This window comes from Budorcas taxicolor, chromosome 2, assembly GCF_023091745.1.
Source record: "Budorcas taxicolor isolate Tak-1 chromosome 2, Takin1.1, whole genome shotgun sequence".
Taxonomy (NCBI): Eukaryota; Metazoa; Chordata; class Mammalia; order Artiodactyla; family Bovidae; genus Budorcas; species Budorcas taxicolor.
The window spans coordinates 115,104,343-115,130,183 of record NC_068911.1 but is presented as its reverse complement, the minus strand read 5'-3'; the positions used below and the strand labels follow the sequence as shown (position 1 = coordinate 115,130,183).

Below are 25,841 nucleotides of genomic sequence, written 5' to 3'. Positions count from 1 at the left end.
CACATCCTAATGAGAACAAATTTTCATGCCCCTATGCTTAAAGGTACAGTTCCTATTTTCCATGCATCCTGGTGTCAACTACATGAGGTTTTTTCATTTGCTGGCGAGTAGCTCCAGTGCTGGGGGGACCATCCACTGCTGAGCAAAGAGGCTACATCTGATTGACTGAAGGGCTGGTCATGACTAGTTCTGACAACAGGTGAGCCCCAGTTTCACCATGGAATTTCAGCCCACATGTGCCCCAGTTCTGAGCTAAGATTCCACTGTCCCTGTGCACTGGGTGGGAGTGTGAGGAGCATGAGGACTCAATGAAAGGCTGTGTGCATTGAGTGGATGCATCCCTGAGGGATAGGAGGGATGAGCTAGTCATTTCAGCCACAGCCAGTCAGTGCCAAGTAGCGCTTTGAGCTTTATTAGCTTTATTGAACCCACTTCAGAGGCTGTCAGCCACCCCTGGGAGCCCCTCAGAGAGCACCGCCTCCCTTCGTGGGCTGAGTGTCTTGGCTGTGGACACCTTGGGGGCAGAGTGGTGAGTGGACTGTGGGGTCAGCTGCAGTTCACGCCCGCATCCTCATTGTGGTTGCAGTTGTGAGAGCCCCAGCTGCTCTTGTTGCAGTCCCACAGGGTCCATTCTGACCCTGAACATGCAACATCATCCAGCCAGATGTTTCCAGAGCCTGGACACAGAGACAGCAAGGAGAGAGAGGAGTGTGGGATTAGGGTTCAAGCTGTGTGGTCTGTCTGTCCTCGGGGTCTTCCACAGGGAGCTAGACTGATCATTTCTCCTGCAACTGCCCAGGCCCACGGTGCGGACGGCTGTTCTGCTCTCTTATGATGACTCTGCCTCTGTTCTGCTTTCTACCCTTTGATAGAGGTCTCATCCAAGTATTTAATATGTAATCCAAGCATGATTTGAAATCTCCTGAGGATCTCTCAGGGTTTGTCTCTTCCTTAAATGCCTTTGTAACCAGGTCATTCTCAGTTCCGAAGCATTCTACCTCCTTCAAACCCCGTTCCTTCTGATATAATCGATTTCAGATCAAGAGCTCAGAGAAATTAGTGGCTTATTTGATTCCAGTAATTTACACTACAATGTGACAATCTATATAGGCTTAATCCGTGGGAGGAAATGTGTATTTTTAAGGAGTTTTATAATCCAACTAGACTCAGATTAAAAAATAGGTATGCATTTTGGTGGGGTGGAGGGGGAGGGGTAAGGGCAGAGAAGATTTGGGGGCAGGAGCAGGATAAACCAGCCTAGTGTCCTTGCCAGGTCAGCTCTTGGTGGTTGTTGAGTTGTTTAGTTGCCAAGTTGCTTTTGCAACCCAATAGACTGTAGCCCATCCGGCTCCTCTGTCTACGGAATTTTCCAGGCAAGAATACTGGAGTGGGTTGCCAAGCCCTACTCCAGGGGACCTTCCTGACCAAGGGATCGAACACACGTCTCCTGCATTGGCAGGCAGATTCTTTACCACTGAGCCACCAGGGAAGCACCCGTCTGCTTTTATGGCCAAAGAAAATGACCTTTTCCTGCAAAACATAGTTGAGTCTCCAGCACTCCAGGACATCTTTCCAAAACGGATTTTAGGAAATCCCTGCTCTGATTCACTGTCTCTTCCCTTCTCCTTGAAGATGACCAAGCTTGGGCTGCCCAGGCCTTTAGGCTCCAGAGAGCTGAGATGACCACTGTGCTTGCCTGCCCGACATCTTTGTTCTCCTGGCTTCCACCCCTCAGCTGTCCTTCAGAGAGCATCCCTCACAAACACTGTCGGACACGTGGCATTCTGGCTTTAGGGCCGGGTGGACAGCAGCTTCTGTCCCTGTGGAAGAAGAGAGCCTTCTTTCTCCTGGGGCTGCCAGCCAGAAGGGTGTAAGCTGGGGCCCTGAGCAGTGAAACTTTTCAGTTGCTTGAACCAATCCCTTTCTTTTAAGCCAACCACGATGAGTCACTTGCAACTGACAGGTACCAACACGCTACCCAGGAGAGAAAGCTCACATCAACACCTCAAAAAAAAAAAAAAAGACTCCTGGTTGAGGACTGATTCACTCACCAGCTCCCACATTGTAGATAGCACTTCCAGAGGAGTAACCCAGCATGCGGCAGAAGACAGTGGCATCTGAATTGTCCCAGCTGTCATCACAGATTGTCCCCCATGCACCATTATAGAAAACTTCAGCTCGGCCTCGGTTCCTAGAGCCGATAATCCGGACGGTTAATGAGGAGTCACCTGGATGGCAAAACACATGTGGGAGAGGTAAGGAGCAGCACAGGGCTTTGGGCAGATGCAGGTTCTGCCTTTTAATTTTTGGAAGTCCTATTGTTGTTGTTCAGTCACTAAGTTGTGTATGACTCTTTGTGATCCATGGACCGCAGTATGCCAGGCTTCCCTGTCCTTCACTGTCTCCCAGACTTTGCTTAAACTCATGTCCACTGAGTTGGTGATGCTACCTAACCATCTCATCCTCTGCCTCCCCTTCTCTTTTTGCCTTGGAAGTCCTACAGTTAGGGAAAAGAAGTCTTCTGCTTGGCTGTCATCATAGCAGTAAGATCCCACGTTATAGCACTGAGTGCCCAGCACTACCAGCAGCCTCTGTGCACTGAGGCTTGCAGGCGTGAGGCCAGAGAGGGAGGTGCCTCTGCAGCTGGCCTTGCAAATCCACCCTGCCATGTTTTGCTTGCGTTGTGGAGGGAACAAAGGGAGGAGGAAGAAGGGAGGAAGAGAGGGAGGGAATTCGGGTTGGGGAAGAAGTGAGGAAAGAAGGGAGAGAGGGAAACTGTTACCTGTGGCTCTGTGACACAGGCAGGCTTATTCAAGGGACAGCCTTTTAGCTTTCCCCCAAAATGAGGAATCTCTCTGAGAACCAAGGCCTGTCCCCCAGAACACATACAACTTTCAAGTACAGAGTAGCCTCTATAGCATACATTAAACAGAACAGAAATAGCAATTACCTTTTTGACCTTTTTCTCCCTTGGCTCCTTGTGGCCCAGTAGCTCCTGCCATGAGGAGAAAAACCGCACAGTTTGAAGGAAACCAAGTCAGGAACCCCCTGTTCTCCTTTGCCAGCAGTGGGGAGGAGAGGTGGGGGTCAGGCTCTCTCCTCCATCTTTGCCAGCCCCCTGGCATCATGGGGACTGGATATGCCATGATGTCCATGGTTGAGCAAGAAGAAATGGGCCTGAGCTACAGCAGGAAGGACTTGAGCTAGATTAGAGAAGGACATTCAAGAGGCATGGAGGGGGAGGTCTCTCCTGAGGTCAGTCACGGAGACTGTATGGTCCGGGGGCCTGGCTGGGCATCGTCCAGCACATTGTCACCTGCTGCGCTGAGTGCCCAGCTGTGCCTTATTCACCTCTGTAAGCTCCGGGCCGAGGGCAACCCCAGCACAAGACTTCTCCACAGAACCACTAAGCCTCTCGCCTTCTGGTTCTGAAAACCACTCCCAACCCCTTATAACAGGCCTGTCCTTTGAACTCTTATGTCAGAAGCCGAGACCTTACCTCTCGATCCAGGCTCTCCCTTTAGGCCACTTGGTCCAGGTGCCCCCTTGAGGCCTCCCAGGCCCGGGCTTCCCTTCTCTCCCTTCATGCCTGCAAGGCCTGGGGAAGACAGACCACTGCCATCAGATGTTCTGCTCTGCTTTCCAGGGGAAACTAACAGCCTTGGTGTTTAATGAATGAATTGTCCTGAAGGTCCCCCCACCCCTATCAGTGGGCTATTTGGATGTTCAGCCTTGGGACAGGGGCAGAGTGTTGCCCCTGCCACCCCCCTGCCACCTTCCAGGTAAACTCTGGTTGGGGACAAGAGGGTGAAAATAGCCGACAGGATTCCAAAGTTTTTGGTCCTCATTGGGCCATTATGTGGAAGCCATTCTGGGAGAATTTGCTAGAACATTTCCAGGCCTCAATTTCCCTGTTAGTAAGTTAGAATAGGAAAAGAAAATCCACCTTAGTAGTAATAAAGACTGCTCAGGAAATGTGTCTGAGGAGGTTCGTTTTGGCTCCTTAGGGTGGGGCCGGCAAGAAGACTAGAAATGCTGTGTGTAGGGGTGGGGACTAACGAGGACTGTAATGATAGTCCTGTGAGAAGTAGCAGCAGAAGGGGGTGCCTTGAGGGCCAGTGTGAACAGGGAGATGGACCAAAGAGACACAGGCCAGGCAACCACCTTGGGAACTGGAGAGAAACGTTGCTTAGCTCCACAGCGGCTGTGCAGCCTGAATTCACTGCCATGCGGCAGCTCCTGGGGCTTCTTTACCGTTTTCTCTCTCAACTCCACCCCTTCAAACCCATTCCCCTGGTTTATCATTGGAAGAGCCTGAGGCTTGAAAGACAGAGCCCTGGAGGCCTCGGCGCTCTGGTGGAAAGTTACTGCAGTTACAGCCCTGCTTTCAGGGTCAACAAAACCCGCCTCAGAGAGTCCTTCCAGTCATTATTGTGGAAAATTAAAATGAAGCCAACACTTTACCTGGAAATCCTGATTCTCCTTTTGTTCCTTTCTGTCCTTGAAGTCCTAAGATCAAAATACAGAAAAGGGAAGAAGATAATAAAACTTAGATATTAAACACTTTTAATCTTAGACAACCTCTACCTTCTGTCTGATTAATGCGGATGGAAAGGTACATTGGTTCTCCTCGATTGTTTAAAGCCTCTTTAGCAGAGCATAAAAGCAGACAGACTGCAGATAAATGGGTACGTGTATTGGGGTGAAATAGAAACGTGGTGGGTGAAGGTCTGGATTAGGTGAACAGACCCCACACTCAGTAACTGGCCTTCTTTGTCCAGTAATAACCTGGCTTGATATCTATTCCTTCTTGTTGCAAAAGAAGGAAAAGATTGGAAAAAAGATTTTCTATTGGAAAAGAATTGAGAGATGTTTTGAAAATAAAGTTATTTTTATTTCTAAAAGACTGTGGAGGGGACTCAGTGGCCACTAGAAGCTCTGGGAGTCTCTCACTCTCAGTAGATATTTCGTAAGTCTATTGGTTTGTTTCACTGTGGCCCCCACTGTAGCTAAACAGTTAGGCAGCTAAAGGGTCTCATGTCAAGAAAATGGAAAAATGACCACTGCAATTATTTGGGATGATCCTATTTGTAGTTCTGATGTGAAAGTTCCTCCCTCCTTCCCTCCCATCCTTCCTCCATTCATCTCTTTATTCACTAACATATGTAGAAGGCCCACTATTCCCAGCACCATGATGGGTCATTACTTATTGTGGGATAATAACCTATTGGTTTAGTAACTCCATGATCTCTCAGTTTCAGGGAAACAGGACTCTCCAAGACAGTCACATAAACTTGGGGAAAGTAAAGCTCATTACTGATCATGAAGTAACAGTTTCTTGAGGGTAACAGTGGGAATGTACTTCCACCATGATCTTGACTGGGGTCGCTTCTAACAAGCCAGCTCGGCTTTAACCAAAAACCCACTCTTTGGATGGTTACTAGGAACCAAGAGGAGCTCAGTTACTCTCACTGCCAATCACCTGGGGGACGCTCCTGCCCCCCACTTCAAATTCCTGGCTTTCCTGAGTACCCACTGTGTGCTGGTCAGTGGAGGGCAGAGGCGGGACCTGGCAGGCCTCTTCAGGATCCCTTCTTGGAATGATGAACAAGGAGTCCTGGCTCCTGGCCACCTTTCAGATGGCTAGCCTGAGGAGGAGGGTCAGAGGGCTGAGGAGCTAGGAGCTGCTGCTGCAGGCCTGGGCACTAAGGGAGTCTGGAAGGGCTGGAAAGATCTGAGAGAGCAACTAGTTCAGCCCCTCATTCTTGAGATGAGGACCAGTTCAAGTCTCAGAGAGCTTCTTCTAAAAGCTGGAGGAACCTTTGAGGTCAGCTGGCAGGCAGGCTGCAGCTCACCCCGGGCCAGGTGTGCTTCTTCTGGTCCCTCTGTTTGGAAAGTCTCACCCCTTTGGTCTCCTGGAGAACTGGATCAAGCCTGTGAAAGCTGCTATGATGCTAGATGTTGCCGACTATAAAACCTTCTCTGGCCTTGCCCATGGATGATGCGCTTCCTCCCAGGGCAGCACAGGACCCAGATAGCCTGGGTTTCATCTGCCTCTGTGACATTTAGTCCAGTTCCCTCTCCCTCAGCCTAACCTTTCTCCTCTGAGCTTTTGGTTGCCTTGGGGATGGTTATAAGACTGAAATGTAGTCACCTGTGTCAAGCCCTAAGCCTCGTGTCTGGCAAGTGGTGCCATGTGGACCCTGGGGAACCTTTTGGTACTTGTATGTACTCCTCCCGGAGAAGGCAATGGCAACCCACTCCAGTACTCTTGCCGGGAAGGTGCCATAGATGGAGGAGCCTGGTAGGCTGCAGTCCACGGGATCGCTAGGAGTCGGACACGACTTCGCTTTCACTTTTCACTTTCATGCATAGGAGAAGGAAATGGCAACCCACTCCAGTGTTCTTGCCTGGAGAATCCCAGGGACGGGAGAGCTGGGTGGGCTGCCGTCTATGGGGTCGCACAGAGTCAGACACGACTGAAGTGACTTAGCAGCAGCATGTACTCCTCCAGTGGGGAGCACCTGGGACCCTGGGGCTAAAGCCCCCACAGGAGTCCAAGCCTTGCTGCCTAGGAAGCCCCCCAAAATGTTTGCTGTTGACCATAAGTGGCCCAGCAGGGGCAGCAGGTGTGTCCTCTCTACTTAGGTGTGTGCTCGGTTGTTCAGTTGTACCTGACTCTTTGTGACCCCATAGATTGTAGCCCATCAGGCTCCTCTGTCCCTGGGGTTTCCCAGGCAAGAATACTGGAATAGATTTCCATTTCCTCCTCCAGGGGATCATCCTGACCAGGGATCAAACCTGCCTCTCCTACATTAGAGAGTAAATTCTTTAGTACTGAGCCACCTGGGAAGCTTACCCCTGTGATTACCTGCATCTGAATTGCAGGTGTCAAGATTAGGGAGGAGAAACCACATTCAGAAACCTGTCTTTGGTAGTTAAATAGAAAAATGGTTCATATCTAGACTCTTGATCCCCTGTGTCTCATCCTAAAGGATGCCATATTGCACAAATCTTTACCTTAAGAACCTGTCCCTAGAGGCAAGGTTGAAGCCACCTCACACTGTGATCTCTCCTGATTGCCTCCCCACTACCTAAGAAGGCTCCAAAGCACCAAACAACAAATGTCTTGTACAAACAGGAGCCCTAGGTAAGCCCTGATTCACTAGGTCCATGGTCCCCGAGGCCTGACTCTCCCGCCTCATTTCTCACACCCTCCCCCAGCCCCTCACCTCTTAGAGACTAAGCATCTGCTCCTGAATGTGCTACGCTGGACACTCTGTCAGGGGCTTCAGATGCATCTCTCAGCTGCCCTGCTAGGTTGTGCCATTTCCCTTTTTATAGAGGAGGATATCTACACTCGAAGATGCGAGGTGATTTATCCCAGGTCACACAGAGAGGGAGTGGTGAAGTTAGATTTGGGAACCAGGGTTGGCCTCCCACTGGGCACTGTGGCTGCCTGTTCTACCAGCATGCCAGCTTACTCCCGCCTGGAGTTTCACATGGGCGCTCCATGGGATTCCAAAGACTTTCAGTAGCCTTGGGCCATCCCTTACTCCTAAACGAGTAGTCAAACTACAGTGAACATCAGAGTCACCTGTACAAGGTTTGTTAAAAACTTTCTGGGACTTTTCTGGTGTCCAGTGACTAAGACTCTGAGCTCCCAATGCAGGGGCCCTGAGTTCAATCCCTGGTCAGGGAACTAGATCCCACATGCCGCACTGAGAGTTTGCATGCTACAACTAAGACCAAGCACAGCCAAATAAATAAATAAAAAGATTTAAGAACACTTCTCCCTTACATTTCTAAAAACAAACAAACAAAAAACAACTTGCTAAGCTCCACCCCAGAGTTTCCGATTCCGTGCATCTGGTTTGGGCATCTGAGACTCTGTGTTTTTAATAAGTTTCCAGGTATTGCTGACGCTGCTAGTCCAGGAATCAAGGTTTGAGTAACCACTTCCCTAAACACATCCCACTCAGTCTTTACAGACCAGCTCACAGCTCAGCTCCTCCAAGAAGACTTCCTGTCTCTAAAGAACCAACGACCCCCTCCCCTGGCTGAACTCTCATGGAACCCACTGGCCCTTGATAAAAAGCCCTCTAAGAAATGTATAATAGGTATAAATAGATATATAACAGGTGTAGGTTTTATCTTCAAAACTCCCCTCTTCAAGGGGAGAACACTGGAATTGAGTTTTGTGTGATTTCTCTCCAGGCCTCCCTCGACTCTGAGAGGGTGCTCACTGAGTTAACTGTGCATGGATCCAAGGACTAGTAATTGCTTTGCTATAATTCAAGGTGATATCCTGATTGGATCAGGGAGAAGGAGAAATGGCTGAAAAACAGAAGTGCATGTTTGGAAGTGCATGTTGTAAGCCTACACTGCAAGGGAAGGAATGCTGTTTGTCCTCTTAACCACAAGCAAACTAGGATTCCCTGGGTGTCACAGGCTCAAGCTGAAAGGGCCCCAAATGTTTATTTGCAAGGTGCTTATTTAGAGACATAATTTTCTCCCAAGAAAATAGTTTAGTTGAAAAGCACAAGCCTTCGTATTGTTTCATGTTCAGCTGGTGCTCTGCCTAACATCTTTCCCTTCAATCAGGGAAAATGCTTGTTTCAAATCCAGAATGCTGGCGAATTGTCAGGGAGCTGGGTATTATTCTAGACCTTTCCCCATACTCCACAGAGGAGCAAACCAAGGCCTTGCAAGGTCCAATATCAACCTATCATCACCTAGCTAGTTGACAAGTCCAACATAACACACAGGCCTACTGACTCTGATTTAATGTAGAAATTTCCAGTACATTGGGAAACTTCCTTAAATACCATCCCAACTTACAGGCTAAGTGCAGCCTGGCAAAATTATGGTTAATTTAATAACGAGTTGTATGATAAGAAGTCAGATGGTAGATAGGGAACCCCAAACTGGGACACATGTAGACTTCTACAGATGTCTCTAAGAAACTTACAGGAAAATGAGGAAAAATCTGTGGCAATTTAGTAATATGAGTTGGGAGAATTTAATAAATTCTTAGATTAACTCAATACTTAGACACAGGGAATGAAATTAGCTGAGAAATTATATTCATGATATAATGCTCAGTTGCTATTATGGATTATTCTTTGCTACTTTAAGAGTAAAACACATCTTAAAATACAGATTTTAAGGAACTAGATTTCAAGTTATTGGCACATTGGCTTAGTCTCAAAAGAAACATAAAAGGACACAGAAAATTCAGATTCTTGTTATGTTTTAGACATTAGTACTGTTGAGATGCAGAAATTTTTATCAGATTGGGGTTTTGGAGCTTAAATGTTTTGGCTGCTTCTACTATGACCAACCTAGATAGCATATTAAAAAGCAGAGACATTACTTTGCCAACAAAGGTCTGTCTAGTCAAGGCTATGGTTTTTCCAGTAGTCATGTATGGATGTGAGAGTTGGACTGTGAAGAAAGTTGAGCGCCAAAGAATTGATGCTTTTGAACTGGGGTGTTGAAGAAAACTCTTGAGAGTCCCTTGGACTGCAAGGAGATCCAACCAGTCCATTCTGAAGATCAGCCCTGGGTGTTCTTTGGAAGGACTGATGCTAAAGCTGAAACTCCAGTACTTTGGCCACCTCATGAGAAGAGTTGACTCATTGGAAAAGACTCTGATGCTGGGAGGGATTAGGGGCAGGAGGAGAAGGGAATGACAGTGGATGAGATGGCTGGATGGCATCACTGACTCAATGCACATGAGTTTTAGTGAACTCCGGGAGTTGGTGATGGACTGGGAGGCCTGGTGTGCTGCAATTCATGGGGTCGCAAAGAGTCGGACACGACTGAGCAACTGAACTGAATTGAACTGAACTGAACATCATTTCACGAGATGGGGAGGTAGAAAGAGAAATGCCATGATCACAAGCTGAAGTGAGCCCTTCCTTATTTCCAAATTAAGTTTACTTGCCAAAATGGCTAAAGGATTTAGAGCTAAAATTAGTTTTGTTGTGGATTTTCTTTTTCCCCAAAGTGAAGTGATTTTGCAATCATTTGAAAGATCAAAGGTTAGCAAACACCAAGTTTTGGGGGTTTGTGAATGGTGAAAGGAACTACCAGTAGAAAAATTTCTTCTCGGTGATAATGTCCTACCTTAAATATGAGCTATGCAATCTATCTTCCCAACAGTATGGAAGGAGCCTCCTCTTTGCCATCTTTAATCTGACATGGCTCCTCTTTCTCAAGGGGTGTGAACATGGGGAAATATTCCACCAGAATGGGTTGGAGTGTGGTTATTGAGTGTTTAAAACAGTAGGAAGATTTGGTGACTAAACTAGGATTGACCCATCTACTGTGAGGTGGAAAATATGGGCAACTCTGATCTCTCTGTGTCCTACACTCTATGCCATTCTATACAACAAAATTTAGAAAAGCACAATTTTGGAATCAGACTTTGGGATTAAATCTTGGACTCAGTGTATATTAACTATGAGATCCCGAGGAAAGGTTTTACTTTCTGGGAGCCTTTACTTTCTCAGCTGTAAGGTAGGTTTGGTGAATCGCATCTGCGTGGGTGGGTGCACTAAGGTTATGGGAGTAAAGGCCCAAAGAGAGTACCTGGCTTAGAGGTGTCATTAATAATAAACAGACCTCTTTCTTTTGGTAATTAATGCACAATAATGGGGCTTCCTAGGTGGCTCAGTGGTAAAGAAACCACCTGCCAATGCAGGAGACACAGGTTTGATTCCTGGGTTGGGAAGATCCCCTGGAGTAGGAAATGGCAACCCACTCCAGTCTTCTAGCCTATGGACAGAGGAGCCTGGTCACTGAAGTCCACGGGGTGGCAAGGAGTCAGACACAACTGAGCAGCTGGGCATACATGCACAAAAATGAGATCTAGCTGTCACCTCGGTTGAGTCAAGGGACCGTAATTTCTCTGTTTTTAATCCCATGCAGCTGGATATTCTCCTGTGAGATTGATGATTTTATTTACAAAATGGGAAATACATCAGTTTGAAAAACTGCCTTGATATAATCCAAACTGAACAAACACTGCCGCACCTCTAGTTTGGGGAACACCAACATCCTGACATTGACAAATAGGAACTGCTTTCCATGATGAGAAGACCTGGCTCCCACCCTCCCTCCCTTCTCCCACTTCAGAAATCTGACCTCTCCCAAAGTCCGTTAACCCATGACTTCAGGATGATACACAGCCCTGGCTACAGCTAGTGAGGTTATGGGCCCACGAGAACTCCTTCCCGAGCTGTCTATGTAGACCATTGGCTACTTGATCAAGGGAAATGTTTGGATTTGAGTGGGAAGCCTTTGCAATTTGGAATAAATTATGATCATCACACACCCCAAATTGAAAATGCAATTCATCGTGTTTACTTGAGCAGCTGGAGTTAAGGAATAACCCTGAGAATTTTCCAGATTTGGTATTCATCACTAGGTTTGGTTGATGGAAGTTCCCATAAAGGTGCCCACCTAATATGCATGTGTGCATGCTAAGTTGCTTTAGTCATGTTTGACTCTTTGTGACCCTATGGACTGTAGCCCGCCAGGCTCCTCTGTTCATGGGATTCTTCAGATCAGAATACTGGAGTGGGTTGTCATGCCCTCCTCCAGGGGCTCTTCCCAGCCCAGGGAGAGAACCTGCATCTCTTATGTGTCCTGCATTGGCGGGCAGCTTCTTTACCACTAGCACCACCAGGGGACTTGATAATGGAGTTAAAATGATTCCCAGTCAACCAAAAGTGTCTGTGGGATCTTGGGGTGGGATCTTGGGTAAATAACAAAGAACTATAACAGGGTCTGAAAGCCCTATGTTTCCTTCTAAGAGTGGAAGAAGCTGCTGAAGCTTCTGCTCTGAGACTTCCAGGACTTGGGTAGAGGGAGAAGGTGCTCCTCATCAGACTGCCCTGATGGGGTGGGGGTGCTCTCAGGTTGCTTGAAGGAAAAGGCAGCATGATAAAGTGTAATGGATGAGGCCCCAAGGGTGAGTCAGCCAGGCCTGGATTCCAACCCTAGCTGCATCTCTTACCGTGAAGCAGCTCTAACAAGAGTGTTGATCCTGTTGAGCTATCATGAAAATGCTCTTTGAGTTTTAGGACTCAAATCCTCCCAGGATGCAGAGTGCAAACAAGATCCCCCACCTTTGGACAGTGGGAGACACAGGCTGGGGACCTGGGAAGTGGGTGCAGTGCTGCCTGTGTGTAAAATCTTGTTTTATCACCATGCTCTTGCTTAGTCAAGAATCACTAGTCTGGCAAAGGTGGGATGGGGTGCAGGGGCTCCCCCCAAAATTTATAACTGAGGGATAAAAGCCAACATCTCCATGAAGCCAAGCAGAAAACTCAGGGGTAAGACATCTTTAGGCCTCAGAATCAGAAATCCTAAGATCTGGGTTCAGGGAAGAGAGAAGTATAAGACCAGGAAGAAGCAGCCAATAAATTGGGGTCGCCTGACCACTACACCCACATGGAGCCTGGAAGGCGAGACTTTGCTGACAGCCTTCGGTGGCATCCACATGGGATTGGGTAGCAGAGCCCCTGCCTGTCCTGACCCACCATCTGTGAAAAGGAAAGCATCTTTGAAGATGGATGGATTAGAAGGACAGTGTGTATAGGAGTCACCTCTGCCAGGGCTCCTGACAACCTTCAGGGGAAACCCAAAGGGCAAAGGCCCAGAGTCCCAGGCTCAGAAAGTGGCCTGCCCAGCTCTCTGGCCAGAGCTTTCTGAACCTCCACCACATCCCAGACCTGGACTCAAGGGATGCCAACCTACAGAGCCCTCCCGCACCTTCCAAGACTTCACCTGCTCTGTTCCCTTTCTCTAGACTTGTCTTCCTCTCTCCATCTGGCCAAGCCCTATTCATCCTCTATGACCCAGCTCCAGCTCTTCCATCACTCCTGCAAGATGCTATACTTTGCTACCCACACCAGGGGCCACTGTGACCTTGAAGATTTGGACAGAGTCAAGTCACATCTGTTTAAAAAAAATCAATCAATCCATTGACCACTTGATCAATGAAAAATGAGAGGGCCTGCCCCTGGTGTGGGTTTCTAACATTGCTCTTGGATGAAGGCATCCAGGTTGCCTAACTCAAGTATAACCTTCTGCACTTGCCGTGACTGTTCACAGACATCCTTGGAAGATGCCCAGCCCTTTCTCAACCTGCACTGGCCACAACACCTCCTGGCCTGCACCTGGCTTCCTAAATGGCACATGGCACTCCTCCACGCAAAACGCTCAGCAGAGTGTGCCTGACACCATCTGACAACAGCCTGTCTGCCTGTCTCCTGCACCAGCCTGCATGTCTGAGGGCAAGAACCAGGTCTTATGTGTCTTGGAGGCCCAACGCTTTCTAGACTATCCAGTGGACCAGATTTTCTAGACCATCATGGGTGCCTGGACTTACTTAGTGACTAGCAAAGTTAGCAGTTGTTTATAAAGCAGTCCACATTGGTAGGATGGTTTATAACCTCGACTAAACTGGCCTAACAGCTTATGACTTGACTAAGTTGGTGTGATGGTTCATGAACTAGTGTCTGTGAGTTGGGTAACTGTGGGTCACTCCTTTCAGCCTGGGCCCCCCTGGGAGAATGTGCAATTTGGGTTTTTTGACAAAGTGAAATCGCTCAGTTGTGTCCGATTCTTTGTGACCCCATGGACTGTAACCTACCAGGCTTCTCCATCCATGGGATTTCCCAGGCAAGAGTACTGGAGTGGGTTGACATTTCCTTCTCCAGGGAATCTTCCCGACCCAGGGATTGAACCCAGGTCTCCCGGATTGCAGGCCCACCAGGGTTTTTGACAACTGCTGCCCAAATCCAGAGCCCTGACCCTTGGGGCCCCACCTCAGATCAGTGGGAGAGAGTGGGCTCTACATGCACAGCTGGAAGGCAGGCCAGGAGGCAGTGCGAGCAAGGTGCCCACCCCACTCCTGTTTGATAGTGGAGATTTGATTGTGGCATTCAAGGTCTTCATGGACTCTGGGCAGAGAAAAACAGCCATAGGGCCTTGGACTCAAAGGGCTCTGGCAGAGGAAGGTGCCCTTCTTAATCCAGAGGCTTCGGGGGCCAGAGCTCAGGAGACCTCTGCCTTCTTCTGATGGCCCTGCTTGGAAGTAGTCATCCTCCGTGTCCATCACTGACACCCAGCAACTCCACTTTCCCACCAACCCACAGCCTCTGTTACCTGTGTCCCCCTTGCTTCCTTTTACACCTTCGACTCCTGGTCTCCCGGGCATCCCTGGTGGTCCTGGACAACAGATAACACAAAGAGTGTAAGGGCTGGGCTGGGTGGGTCTCCAGACATCACTCCCCCCACCCACCACAGGAGCCAGGACCTCACCTATTGGCCCAGTGGGGCCAGTGCTGCCAGTCTCACCCTTGGCACCTGGGGATCCCACAGCTCCTGGAAAGCCCGGAAGACCCTTCATTCCAGGTGGTCCTGAAAGCAAAGTTGTGACTAGAAGGCTGGGGGTGGTTGGTAGAGGGCCTGGCTGCCTATGCTTTCAACACACCTTTGTTCTCTGCAGTGGCACACGCATCTCTTAACATCTTAAATGTTCCCTGGGCAGCTTAAAAGATCTCTCTTTAGAAGCCCTATTAGTGGGAGGAAAATTACAGTCTCAGCAACTTATTAATTTATTTCCATTCACTGCTGCAGGGTTTGAAGCTTATGGACTTACACAGAACTCTGGGTGTGAGCGTCTGGCTTCACAAGCCTGAGCAGCAGAGTGAAGAGAAGCTTTCAAAAAGAATATCAGTTAGGCCTGCCCTCTGAATGCTGCTCTGTTCCTCTTAAGGATGGGCCAGGTTTTACAAAATATCAGAGGCTCTGGGTTAATATTACAGTCAAATACGAGACAGGGACAGTGGTACCTGGAATGATGCCCATTCCTACAACTCTTACCTTGATCACCTTTGATTCCAGGAATTCCAGCCACTCCTAAAATACAGAAGGATTTTTAGGGATTGTATTTTTACCCTCTAGCTTCAGCCTGCGAGACAAAAGGGGAACACCCACAGGGCAATAGCCCTGCCAGTGCAGACTCTTACCTGGGGAACCTGGCTTTCCTGAGTCACCTTTATCCCCCCGAGCTCCGGGGGGTCCCATGACCCCCATGTCTCCTTTCATGCCCATGTCTCCTTTCATGCCCACGTCTCCTTTCATGCCCACGTCTCCTTTCATGCCCACGTCTCCTTTCATGCCCATGTCTCCTTTCATGCCCATGTTTCCTTTCATGCCCATGTCTCCTTTTCTTCCTGAAAAACCAAGAAGTTGTGGTCAGACATGGGGGGAGGGTGGGGCTTCCCTGGTGACTCAGTAGTTAAAGAATCTGCCTGCAGTGCAGGAGACCCAGTTTCGATCCCTGGGTTAGGAAGATCCCTGGAGAAGGAAATGGCAACCCACTCCAGTATTCTTGCCTGGAGAATCCCATGGACAGAGGAGCCTGGCAGTTTACAGTCCATGGGATCACGAAGAGTCGGACACAACTTAGCAACTAAACCACCACCACCATGGGAGGAGGGCAAGCCAGGCCACCACATCCAACTCTGATACTTCCTGTCCCACTCAAATTCCAAACTCAGACTCCTTGAACTCCTTGGTGCCCAGAAGTGGAAGATACAATGACTGCCCTCAAGGAGCACACCACCTTGCCCGGAGACCAGGCATAAACTTATAAAAAATGGATGAGAGGACCTGGCCTGGCTGATGGGAAGTGGAAGGTCCCAGAAGCTGAGCTCTCCATCAGTATTGCCTGGCCTATTTCAGTGCCTGAATTTGGAAAACTATTTTTTTAAACTTCGCAAACAGAATTCTGAATATTCCAGAAAGCAGATTTGAAGTGCTGAGAGCAGAAGTTTGAGGTGCTGATGGAGAGAAAATCATCACAGCAGCACTTATCCCGCCAGTGGCTCAGACACAGGCTTGCCTGGTGGCCAAGGTTTCACATTTTCCACTTGGCATCAGTATTCCGAGCTTGCCCCGGCTATGCTCTCCTCTGTCCTCCGTCACTCCCTCCTCCTTCCTGCCGCTGCTCAGAGCGTTATCAATCAAGGGAGGCTTCTCACTGGGCAGGGCTCGACAACCCCTTTCCGAACCTGCCAGCCACGCATAAAGGGCCTGCTCATTGGTACCCACTGGCTGAGGAAGCCTGGTGAGGTCCCACCATCAGCAGAGCCCCACTCCTAGCAACTCCCTCAGGGGGCAGGACTGGCTCGTTAAGATGGAATTAGGTTAAAGGGCTCTATTCCATTATTTTCATGATTTCAGAGCTGGAGGGAGAAGGAAATGGCAACCCACTCCAGTATTCTTGCCTGGAGAATCCTATGGACAGAGGAGCCTGGTGGGCTGCTGTCCCTAGGGCCGCATAGAGTTGGACACGCCTGAAGCAACTTAGCATGTATGCATGCGTTGGAAAAGGAAATGGCAACCCACTCCAGTGTTCTTGCCTGGAGAATCCCAGGGACGGAGGAGCCTGGTGGGCTGCCGTCTATGGGGTCGCACAGAGTCAGACACGACTGAAGCGACTTAGCAGCAGCAGCAGCAGCAGCAGAGCTGGAGAGAACGCAGAAAGGCCCTGGCCTCCTCTCTAATGAATCAGGAAAGTGAGCAAAGTGGTCTTGAGTGGAGGCAAAGAAGCAACTGCCGCACAGAACTCTCTGGATCTAAGATTTGAGAGATGTTAGGTGTAAGTCTTGAGAACGAGATTCTTTGAGGTGGTTAGGATACTTAGAGAATGATTATTCCTTGAAGGAAGACAAAACAACCATAGAGACCTTGATTACAATAGAAGTCCCTTACAACTGCCTCAGATGCAAAGAGCAAACAAGTTTTCCGTCCTCCAGAGCATCCACTTGCGCAGAAGGGCCTAAAGGCTAGGACAATGCAAGGAATTATTTCCCTGAGGCATTTGTTCATGCCCTGCTGCTCTGGGCCAGTTAGGGTCATCACAATAAGGCAACTGTGTGACTGTATGAGGTTTCTTTTCTCTTTTTTTGCTCTCCCACACAGTTTTCAAGATCTTAGTTCCTCAACCAGGGATTGAACCCCGAGAGAATGGAGTCCTCACCACTGAACTGCCAGGGAAGTTCCTGTATGAGGTTTCTTGAAACGGGTGTGTGCCTGAGTGTGTGTTGCGATGACTTCCGTATCTCCATAAAGAGGACCACCTTGGGAAGCAAAGTAGTACTGGTGAAAGTACCAGAATCTGGCACCAGCTGAGGAATCACTGCTACCTCTGACTTCAGAACCTCCCCATCATCACAGCTAAAGGTGGAGTGAAGGAGACTGACATGATCCCCTGGAACCTCATTACAGTGGTATTACCCATCTTCTGGGACAAAGAGGGGAAAACCTCAGTACTCAATACTGCAGGGGCGGGTCCCACTTGGTCTGCTAACCCCGTCTGTGGGCAGTGGATTGGGCAAACAGCGGGTAATTTGGGAAGAGGAGTCCTGATTTCTGAAGACGTGAAGCCGATGCATTTCCTCTCGCCAGCTGCAGGGCTCCCAGCCCCGAGCCTGAGTGTGGCAGTGGGTGAGTGTGAGGTGGGAAGCAGTGTGGTTCAGACTCCACAGGCAAAGGCTTGGCTCTCATTCATCCCCTCTCTGGGCCTGCTGGGGCCACCTTGAGAAAGTCTGGGCCACAGAGAATTGTGGAGGGCCACCTTTGGAATCATCCTCATATGTCAACTGTCCGACCGCTTACCCAGTGCAAGGGTCCCCCTTCTGTTCCACCAAGAATTCTGCAGCCCCTCTCCCCAAGTCCCACACCTGCCTGTTTCATTGTGAGGCAGCCCCAAGTCTTAACTGTTTGCTCCTCCCTTACCTCAGCACAACTGATTCTCCAGAAACCTTTGCCCCTTGGCCTCCATTCTTCTGATGGGTACCACTGAGAGCAAGTCTATTTTCTCTTCCACAGGACCTTTCTAGTATTTGAGGATGGCCGACAGGTCCCCTATAAGGGCTCACTTCGTGAAGGCATGCACCCTGAGTTTCTTCTGATGTAGATAATTCCCACATGCCAGCTACAGTATCACCCATCTTCTGTCTTCTATTCCTGTTGTAATCAATCCTCACTGAAGGTTGTTATTACTATCCCCCTTTTATAGGTGAGCTAATTGAGGTTCAGAGAGGTTACATAGCTGGTGAGCCATGTTCCAACCCAGATCTCTCTGACCTAGGAACTGAAATCCCTTTCTGCATTACAGGATCACTCACACTACCTACACTGTAGTGGAGTTTGAAAACATGATTTCCAACTCTTATAGCTGTCCTACAAAGCACATATAATTTAATTAGTATTATTTTAATATAATTGCCATTCTTTGCTGAAATGAAGTTAAATCTCAGCAAGCCGAGTAATATGGCTTATAACTCCAGTTACACAGGTGAGTATGCCCAGAGCTGGAGTGGCAATCAAGCCTACTGGCTCCACAGCTCCATCCCGCTACTGCACCCAGAGCCACCCAAAGGCTGGTCTCTGGGGAGGCCAGGAGCCCAGGAGTATGAGCTGCTCAGTTGTGGCCAGAGCAGCAGGCCATGCTTCTCAAAGCCTGTCCCCAACACCTCCAGGGGCTGAATCCTCCACGGCCTCTAAAGCATCTCAAACGGCTTATTCGTGGCTGTTAGCTCGAGAAGCCCTGCTCTAGACCAGGTGTGGGCCATCAAGGGAATATTCTAGATGTCTTATCTGCCCCTTTGTCCTCACTACCAGCGGTCTCCCCTCCTGACCCAGGCCCACCTCAGGCCCCACTTGGATCTCCCACCTTTTTCTTCTCTGGGTTCCCAGCACTGACATGTCTGCCCTTGCCACCAGTTATACATGTTTGCAGCTTTCCCATCCTGTCCTTTGCTCAACTGGACAGAAGGGGCCACCGCTGTGCCCCTGGGAAGCCTGGTGACCCACCACCCTCTGTGTGACCTTGCCCCTCCCTGGCCCTGAAGGCTGAGTGAGTGAGTGTGTATGAGTTTGTAGTAGGGGTAGTGAGTGCATGTGAGTGCGTGTGTGGGTGTGTTAGCATGTGAGTATATGTGCACGTGTGAGCAGGTGCCCTAGTGTGACCGTGCATGTGTGACTGTGTGCCTGGGTGGGTCCCTGAACTCTCCTCCTACTGTCTGCCCATGCTCCATTCTGAAAACCTTCCCCAGAAAAACCCTGCTGGAGACTTAGAACACTAGGCCTGCTGGGATTTCCCCTTCTATTAAAATCCTTCCAAAAATTAGTTCCTGGAAAAAAGAAAAGTTTTCCCTCCTAACAAGTTTTCCTTCTGCAGCTAGTGGTGTTTTTCTTTCTGTCTCGGAGTCCTGGAGACTTAGAGGCTCTCAGTCTATTTCCCCTTTTCTTGCAAATCCTCTCATTCTGCTCTTTCTTCAGTAACAGCTTTCTTGGCATCTTTACAACTCAGCAGCCTCCACCCCTCTGGGGATTGGAGGTTTGAGAGTCTAAGTGAAGAGCAGAGTGGATTGTAACAGTGATGAAGCCCCTCTCCCTCAGGGGCCATCCGAGCCCCCACATCCTAGCCTTGCTGTGGCTACTGGTAAGGCACCTGAGCATATTAAGGCCACAGACTAAAAAACAGAGCCAATCATGGGCTTTAAGTTATAATTTTAACTTCCCAGAAATCCTCTGAAGCATTCTTATCCCCATTTTACAGACACAGAAACTGAGACTCAGAGAGGTAAAGGAGTGCTCCCCAGGTCGTGCAACCAGTCTGTGGTGGAGGCAGTTGTGTCAAACTCTGGAGTCTGGGCCAACGAGCTTGACTCTCTCCAGGGATGCTCATAGGCTTGTACTCTGAGCACCAAGTCTTGGATTGTCCTCACCCTTCCATCCATACCTAGGTGTCTCCTCCGTGAAGCAGGTAATTCCCAGCATCCCAGGACACGTAGGGTCTCACCCCAGGTGACCTCCCTCACACACAGATCCCACTCGGAATTCAGACTCTCGAGGTGGGGTGTGTGTTGCAGCTGCTCCGAGACAGGCTGCTGCCTGCCTGGCACACACACCCAGCCCCTGCTCACCTGCCTCTCCCTTGATTCCTGGTGGGCCTCGGGGTCCTGGGGGTCCTGGGGGTCCTGGAAAGGAAAAGGCATTCAGAATGTAGCCTGGAAAAGGAGGAGGAGAATGGATTATGGGGCCAGTAGACAGAGGCGGTTTCTATGACTTCTCTGCGAGTGCTCCTGGCAGGTGGGGAAGGCGAGGTCCACCCTGGGCCCCTTTGGACCTGAAAGACCTAAGGAAAAGAAGCAGAGACACCATGCCCCAATGACCAAGGTGAGGATGACAGTGCCTCTCACACCATCATTTACTCGACAAGTATCACTGGGCACCACGGATCATCCAAACGGCATGGAAGAAAGAAAAGATGGAGTGCCTTCCCCCAAGAAGCTCATGGCCCACCCAGCAGGCAAAATTCAGTTGTGTAGATGATGCTCCAGAGGGAGGTTGAGCCGGACAGATCTGGGTTTGAAAAGCAGCACTGCCTCTTTAGCTGAGTGACCCTGGGCCTGACCTTTCATTGTTTGGAGCATCAGCTTTCTCATCAATGAACTAGGGTTCATATACCAGTTAAGCAGGGCTATTCTGAGGCTGCCACATGGAAACCCACATGGAAAGCGTGCCCAGGCTCTGATAAATGGCACCCATCGCTGCTGCCACCCATATCAGATCTCTCCCTTTCTAGGACTGTTTTGGGGATGACAGCCTCCCAAAGACTTGGATGGATGTGATGGGGCTGCTTGTCCTGTCTTAGTCCATTCTGGCCATTATAACAACACATTATGGACTGGGGAGGTGGGGCTTAACCAAAGAAATTCACTTCTTACAGTTTTGGACGCTGGAAGCCCAAGACGAAGGGCCTGCAGGGTCAAGTGCAGGGGAAAGCCTTCTGTGTGGCAGTCTGCCACCTCTCTCTGTATCCCCACATGTGGGAGGAGCCAGGGTGCTTTCTGGGGTCTCTTCTATAAGGGCAAGTTCAATGTCCTCTCCCCTCAATGGTCCCTGCTTTGGCCCACTGTTCCTCTCTCCAGCCACAGACTGGTATTAGTTTGCCACTTGAAAGTGGTCCTAGGAATTGCCCCAGGCTCTGCATTTTACCTGCCCTCCTGAGCGTTCTGGGCTGGTCTGAGGGCTTTGTGGCTCAGACCTGACCTTGGGACGGTTACTGAAGACCTCGGCTCTTAGATGTCATAATCATTTGGACAGGGTCCTTGGCTCCCAGCTTCCTGACCCCACTCCCTCCAGATCTGTCTGCAGCCACCCAGGATGCCTGTAATTTCATGCCCTCCTCATTCAGCCTTTACTCCCTCTCTTGGCCTCCAGGGTCTCATGGCAGGCCAGGGTCCGGGAAGCCCCTCTGCTGAAGAAAGGAATTCAGGTCTAAAGACCCTCTTGCCCACACACAAGCAGCTCCCCCACTCTCATTCTCTCTGGAAAGTCCCAGCTCAGTGGGAAGGGACCAACCTGGGATCTGAATAAAGTTGTCCATCCGTTGCTGTAGGCTCTCCTGCTTGGTGAGGACTTGGGTGAGCTGGTCCTGTGTTTCATTGTTGTAGGGTGTCTCCAGGATCCGGAGCCGCTCCTGCAGGTTTAGAACTGGACACCCCACACCCCAACCCTTCAGCATTCTTTTAGGGACTTCATTAAATCCCAAGGCATTTGAACATAGCCCTGACATTCTGTGTTATATGTGCATAACTGTGTAAGTTCTGACTATGTAAACACATGTTTTGTGTACTGTGAGGACCTAGAGTGAGCACAGAGCTTTGTCTGTATCTTGCACATGGGCACTTTACACTCACAGATGTTACATGTCCATAGAACACACTGGCACAGTCTGTGCACCCACTGCATCCATGATCAACCTGCATGCAGTTAAGAACTTTGTGCATGCTTGGGCGTGAGTGCATGGCCACTAATATGCTGACCTGGCCTAATCATGTGAGGCATTAATGTGTGTGTGATGCGTGTTATGACAACTGGGCACATGACACGCTTGAGCAACTTCACTGTCTGTATGATGGAATTGCTTTCTGACCTAACCATTTGGACTGGGACCACTTTGAAAGTCAAATGATGTTGAAACAAAACACTGATCAAAAAAGCTCCTTCCTAAACTAGAATTGAAAGAGACACATGTACCCCAATGTTCATCACGGCACTGTTTATAATAGCCAGGACATGGAAGCAACCTAGATGTTCATCAGCAGACGAATGGATAAGAAAGCTGTGGTATATACACACAATGGAATATTACTCGGCCATTAAAAAGAATACATTTGAATCAGTTCTAATGAGGTGGATGAAACTGGAGCCTATTATACAGAGTGAAGTAAGCCAGAAAGAAAAACACTAATACAGTATACTAACGCATATATATGGAATTTAGAAAGATGGTAATGATAACCCTATATGTAAGACAGCAAAAGAGACACAGATGTATAGAAAAGTCTTTTGGACTCTGTGGGAGAGGGCGAGGGTGGAATGATTTGAGAGAGTAGCATTGAAACATGTATACTATCATATGTGAAACAGATTGCCAGTCCAGGTTTGGTGCATGAGACAGGGTGCTCAGGCCTGGTGCACTGGGATGACCCAGAAGGATGGGATGGGGAGGGAGGTGGGAAGGGATTCAGGATGGGGAACACATGTACACCCATGGCTGATTCACGTCAATGTATGGCAAAACCACTACAATATCGTAAAGTAACTAGCCTCCAATCAAAATAAATAAATTAAAAAACAAACAAACAAACAAAGCTCCATCCCTCCCACAGAGAGGGAATTCTTGATGTGAGATGCATAAGGCACACTTGTGTGAAATCACTGCCTCTTTATGCTCCAGACATACACATGTGTGGTCTATTTCTCCTTGCCTCCCTCCCCTCCCCCCCCACACATACACACACATGTAACACGTAACACACACTCCCCTTTCTGCTTTCTCCTCCCCTCCCCCACCACCCTGGTCGCCCAGGGCCTGAGAGCTCTCTCCCAGCAGATGGGCAGCAGTGGCCCCAGGGCTCTCCCCTGAACCTGAGTTCTCTGTCAGGTGGGTCCACATTGTTACCCAAGGAAGGAGCAGACAGGACTCAGACGCTTTACCTTGTATCACCAATAGCCCAGCGCCCACAGTGAGCAGAACCAGGTACATGACCACTAGGACCATGATGCAGTTCATTCCATTTCTCCTCTTGGGCTTTGGATCTGAAGTAGAACACAGACAGAAAGCAGCTGCTAGAGAGGGTGGAGAGCAGAGGTCCCTAGCCTGGGCCCAAATCCCCTCTGGGTGAGCAAGGGGCTCTCCATGAGGTTCCATGAGGGGAAAGACACAAAGACCAATGACACCCACATCCTCCCCTTGATCCTCCTTCCACAAGGCAAGAAGCCACTCGTTTGTGTGGCTGGGTGAAAAATGCCTCTGCATATATTCTTTGCTGAAAGAGTATGGTCCTTAAACCAGATATTACATCGGCCTTGCTCACTGTAGAAGCCCCAGTGTGCCACCTGCTACAGGGGGTGTGCAATAGATATACATCAGATTAACTGATGAATTAACATCTTTCAAGTTCAAAATTTTTGGAGGAAAATTATTATTTCCATTTTATAAGCACTGAGTGAGGTTTGGAACAGTTGAAAAACCTATTAGGTTATAAGACAAGATCTGCAAATTTTGTCCAGGCCTTTGCTTTCTTTTTCTTTAGATTTTTAAATTATGAAAGTAAAACATGCATAATATAATTCATCAAATAATATGGAGAGCATTTCAAGGATTAATAATCTCATAATTAATCCCCTGAGGTCCTAGCCTGCTGAGGTAAGCTTCATTAGCTTTCTAGGATGCCACCTTCCTCCCATTCCCCCTTCGGAACAAACCCATATCCTCGTAGATGGACTATTTCTCCTTTCAGTTTTACACTAATGATATCATGTTACAAATACATACTACTGTAGCACATGTGCTTATCATGTTGTGCTTATCACATGTGCTTTAGTAGTATGTAATCAACTAAAGCACATGTTCCTTCTGCAATGAAGAATTTTCCCATGGATTTTCTTCTAGTTTTCTCAGTCAACAGAGATTTAACTGTTCTCTTTATTAGTTGCTTCATATTCCTTAAAGACGCATGGCTAGTCTCTGTCTACCACAGGGTGTCCACTCTACCTGCATGCACCCTGGAGTCCAGGCCCACATGAGTGAGTTCTCCAACACACATCCTGCCCCAGTTGCTCCCTTGTTTTCAGCCCTTGGGCTCACTGCCCTCAGGACAAACAACTCCCCTATGGGTACATGTAGCCTGGTCTCCAGCCAGCTCTCCTGTGGCCATGCCTCTATACCTCACCTCCACCCCTGATACTGACCCCTGAGCCCAGACCACTGGGGTTACATCCTTCTGACTTCAGACAGGGTATCTCCTCTGGATACCCAAGGAATGAATATTCCTTCCTTCTTTAGGCATAACTAATTATTACTCATCCTTTGGGAGCAGAGTAGAGACTTCCCTGCTCCAAGATAAATCCTCAGGCTCCCCTGGGATGGGTGGGACCTTGCTCTGCTTTCCCACATCATTGTGTTTTTATCTGCTGTGACCCTGAGCACCTTGAACTATTTCTATGTCTCAATCCCCTTTATATGGCCTGGAAGTTGCTAAGGCTGCATTCCACATCAATATGACATGCTGGAAAAATGGCGACTGGCTAGTTGAATGGATGAATGAGTAGTCTGGGTGCCAAATGTGGGCAGAGTTGAACACTGTCAGTTTAAAAGTATTGGAAGAGCATCAGGAATGCAACTTAAAACCTCAGGTACCATATAGTCATGATAGTGAGAATGAACAAGTGTGACAGGAAGCCTCACGCTTAATAGAAGTTGGTGGATGGCAAATACAGTCTCATAGACAGCACAAAATGTGATGAAACTTAACATGTGATGGGAATAGAAAGATAAACTAAGTTTCAGAGACACACATATCATAGATGCTAGAGGTAGGGGTGAGGGCCAGCATGGAAGATACAGATATTTTCAACCACATGGTAGGAACATGGTGTAAGGCGTTTGAAAAAGGATAACAGGAGGAAAAACAGACATGACAAGGGAGGTGGGAGTAGTTCAGGTCCAGAATGCAGATTGCTTTTTAATTCAGAGCTATAACTGGCATAAAGGCAAAGTATTTTAGAACTGGGAACTTTAAATCTGTAGGTTTTGTCTTTGTACAAAGCAAAGGATATGATAAATTCTTTACCCCTATGTTGATCATTAACAGAAGCAGAAGATATTAAGAACAGGTGCCAAGAATACATAGAACTATACAAAAAAGATCTTAACGACCCAGATAACCATGATGGTATGATTACTCACAGAGAGCCAAGTGGGCCTTAGGAAGCTTGTTATGAACAAAGCTAGTGGATGTGATGGAATTCCAGATGAGCTATTTCAAATCCTAAAAGATGATGCTGTTAAAGTGCTGCACTCAATATGTCAGCAAATTTGGTGATCACAGGACTGGAAAAGGTCTGTTTTCATTCCAATCCCAAAGAAAGGCAATGACAAAGAGTGTTCAAACTACCACACAATTGCTCTCATCTCACACAGTAGCAAAGTAATGCTCAAAATTCTCCAAGCTAGGCTTCAACAGTATGTGAACTGAGAACTTTCAGATGTTCAAGCTGGATTTAGAAAGCAGAGGAACCAGAAATCAAACTAGCAACATCTGTTGGATCATCAAAAAAGCAAGAGAGTTCCAGAAAATCATCTATTTCTGCTTCATTGACCATGCTAAAGCCTTTAATTGTGTGGATCACAACAAACTGTGGAAAATTCTTAAAGAGATGGGAATACAATAACA

The 25,841-nt window shown here is 48.4% G+C and overlaps 1 protein-coding gene across 1 annotated transcript in view; it reads right to left on the bottom strand.

The window, feature by feature from the left end:
• Positions 1-546: 546 nt before the first annotated feature.
• Positions 547-25,841, bottom strand: part of MARCO (macrophage receptor with collagenous structure) — a 37,329-nt gene continuing 12,034 nt past the window's right edge. The window contains exons 2-13 of the mRNA XM_052635949.1: positions 23,101-23,202; positions 21,460-21,591; positions 20,019-20,072; positions 15,048-15,254; positions 14,902-14,937; positions 14,338-14,436; positions 14,182-14,244; positions 4,465-4,509; positions 3,500-3,598; positions 2,951-2,995; positions 2,052-2,228; positions 547-677 (exon numbers count right to left, since the gene is read on the bottom strand). Of these exons, the coding sequence (XP_052491909.1) occupies positions 547-677; positions 2,052-2,228; positions 2,951-2,995; positions 3,500-3,598; positions 4,465-4,509; positions 14,182-14,244; positions 14,338-14,436; positions 14,902-14,937; positions 15,048-15,254; positions 20,019-20,072; positions 21,460-21,591; positions 23,101-23,202 (1,190 nt within the window). The remainder of the gene's footprint in view (positions 678-2,051; positions 2,229-2,950; positions 2,996-3,499; positions 3,599-4,464; positions 4,510-14,181; positions 14,245-14,337; positions 14,437-14,901; positions 14,938-15,047; positions 15,255-20,018; positions 20,073-21,459; positions 21,592-23,100; positions 23,203-25,841) is intronic.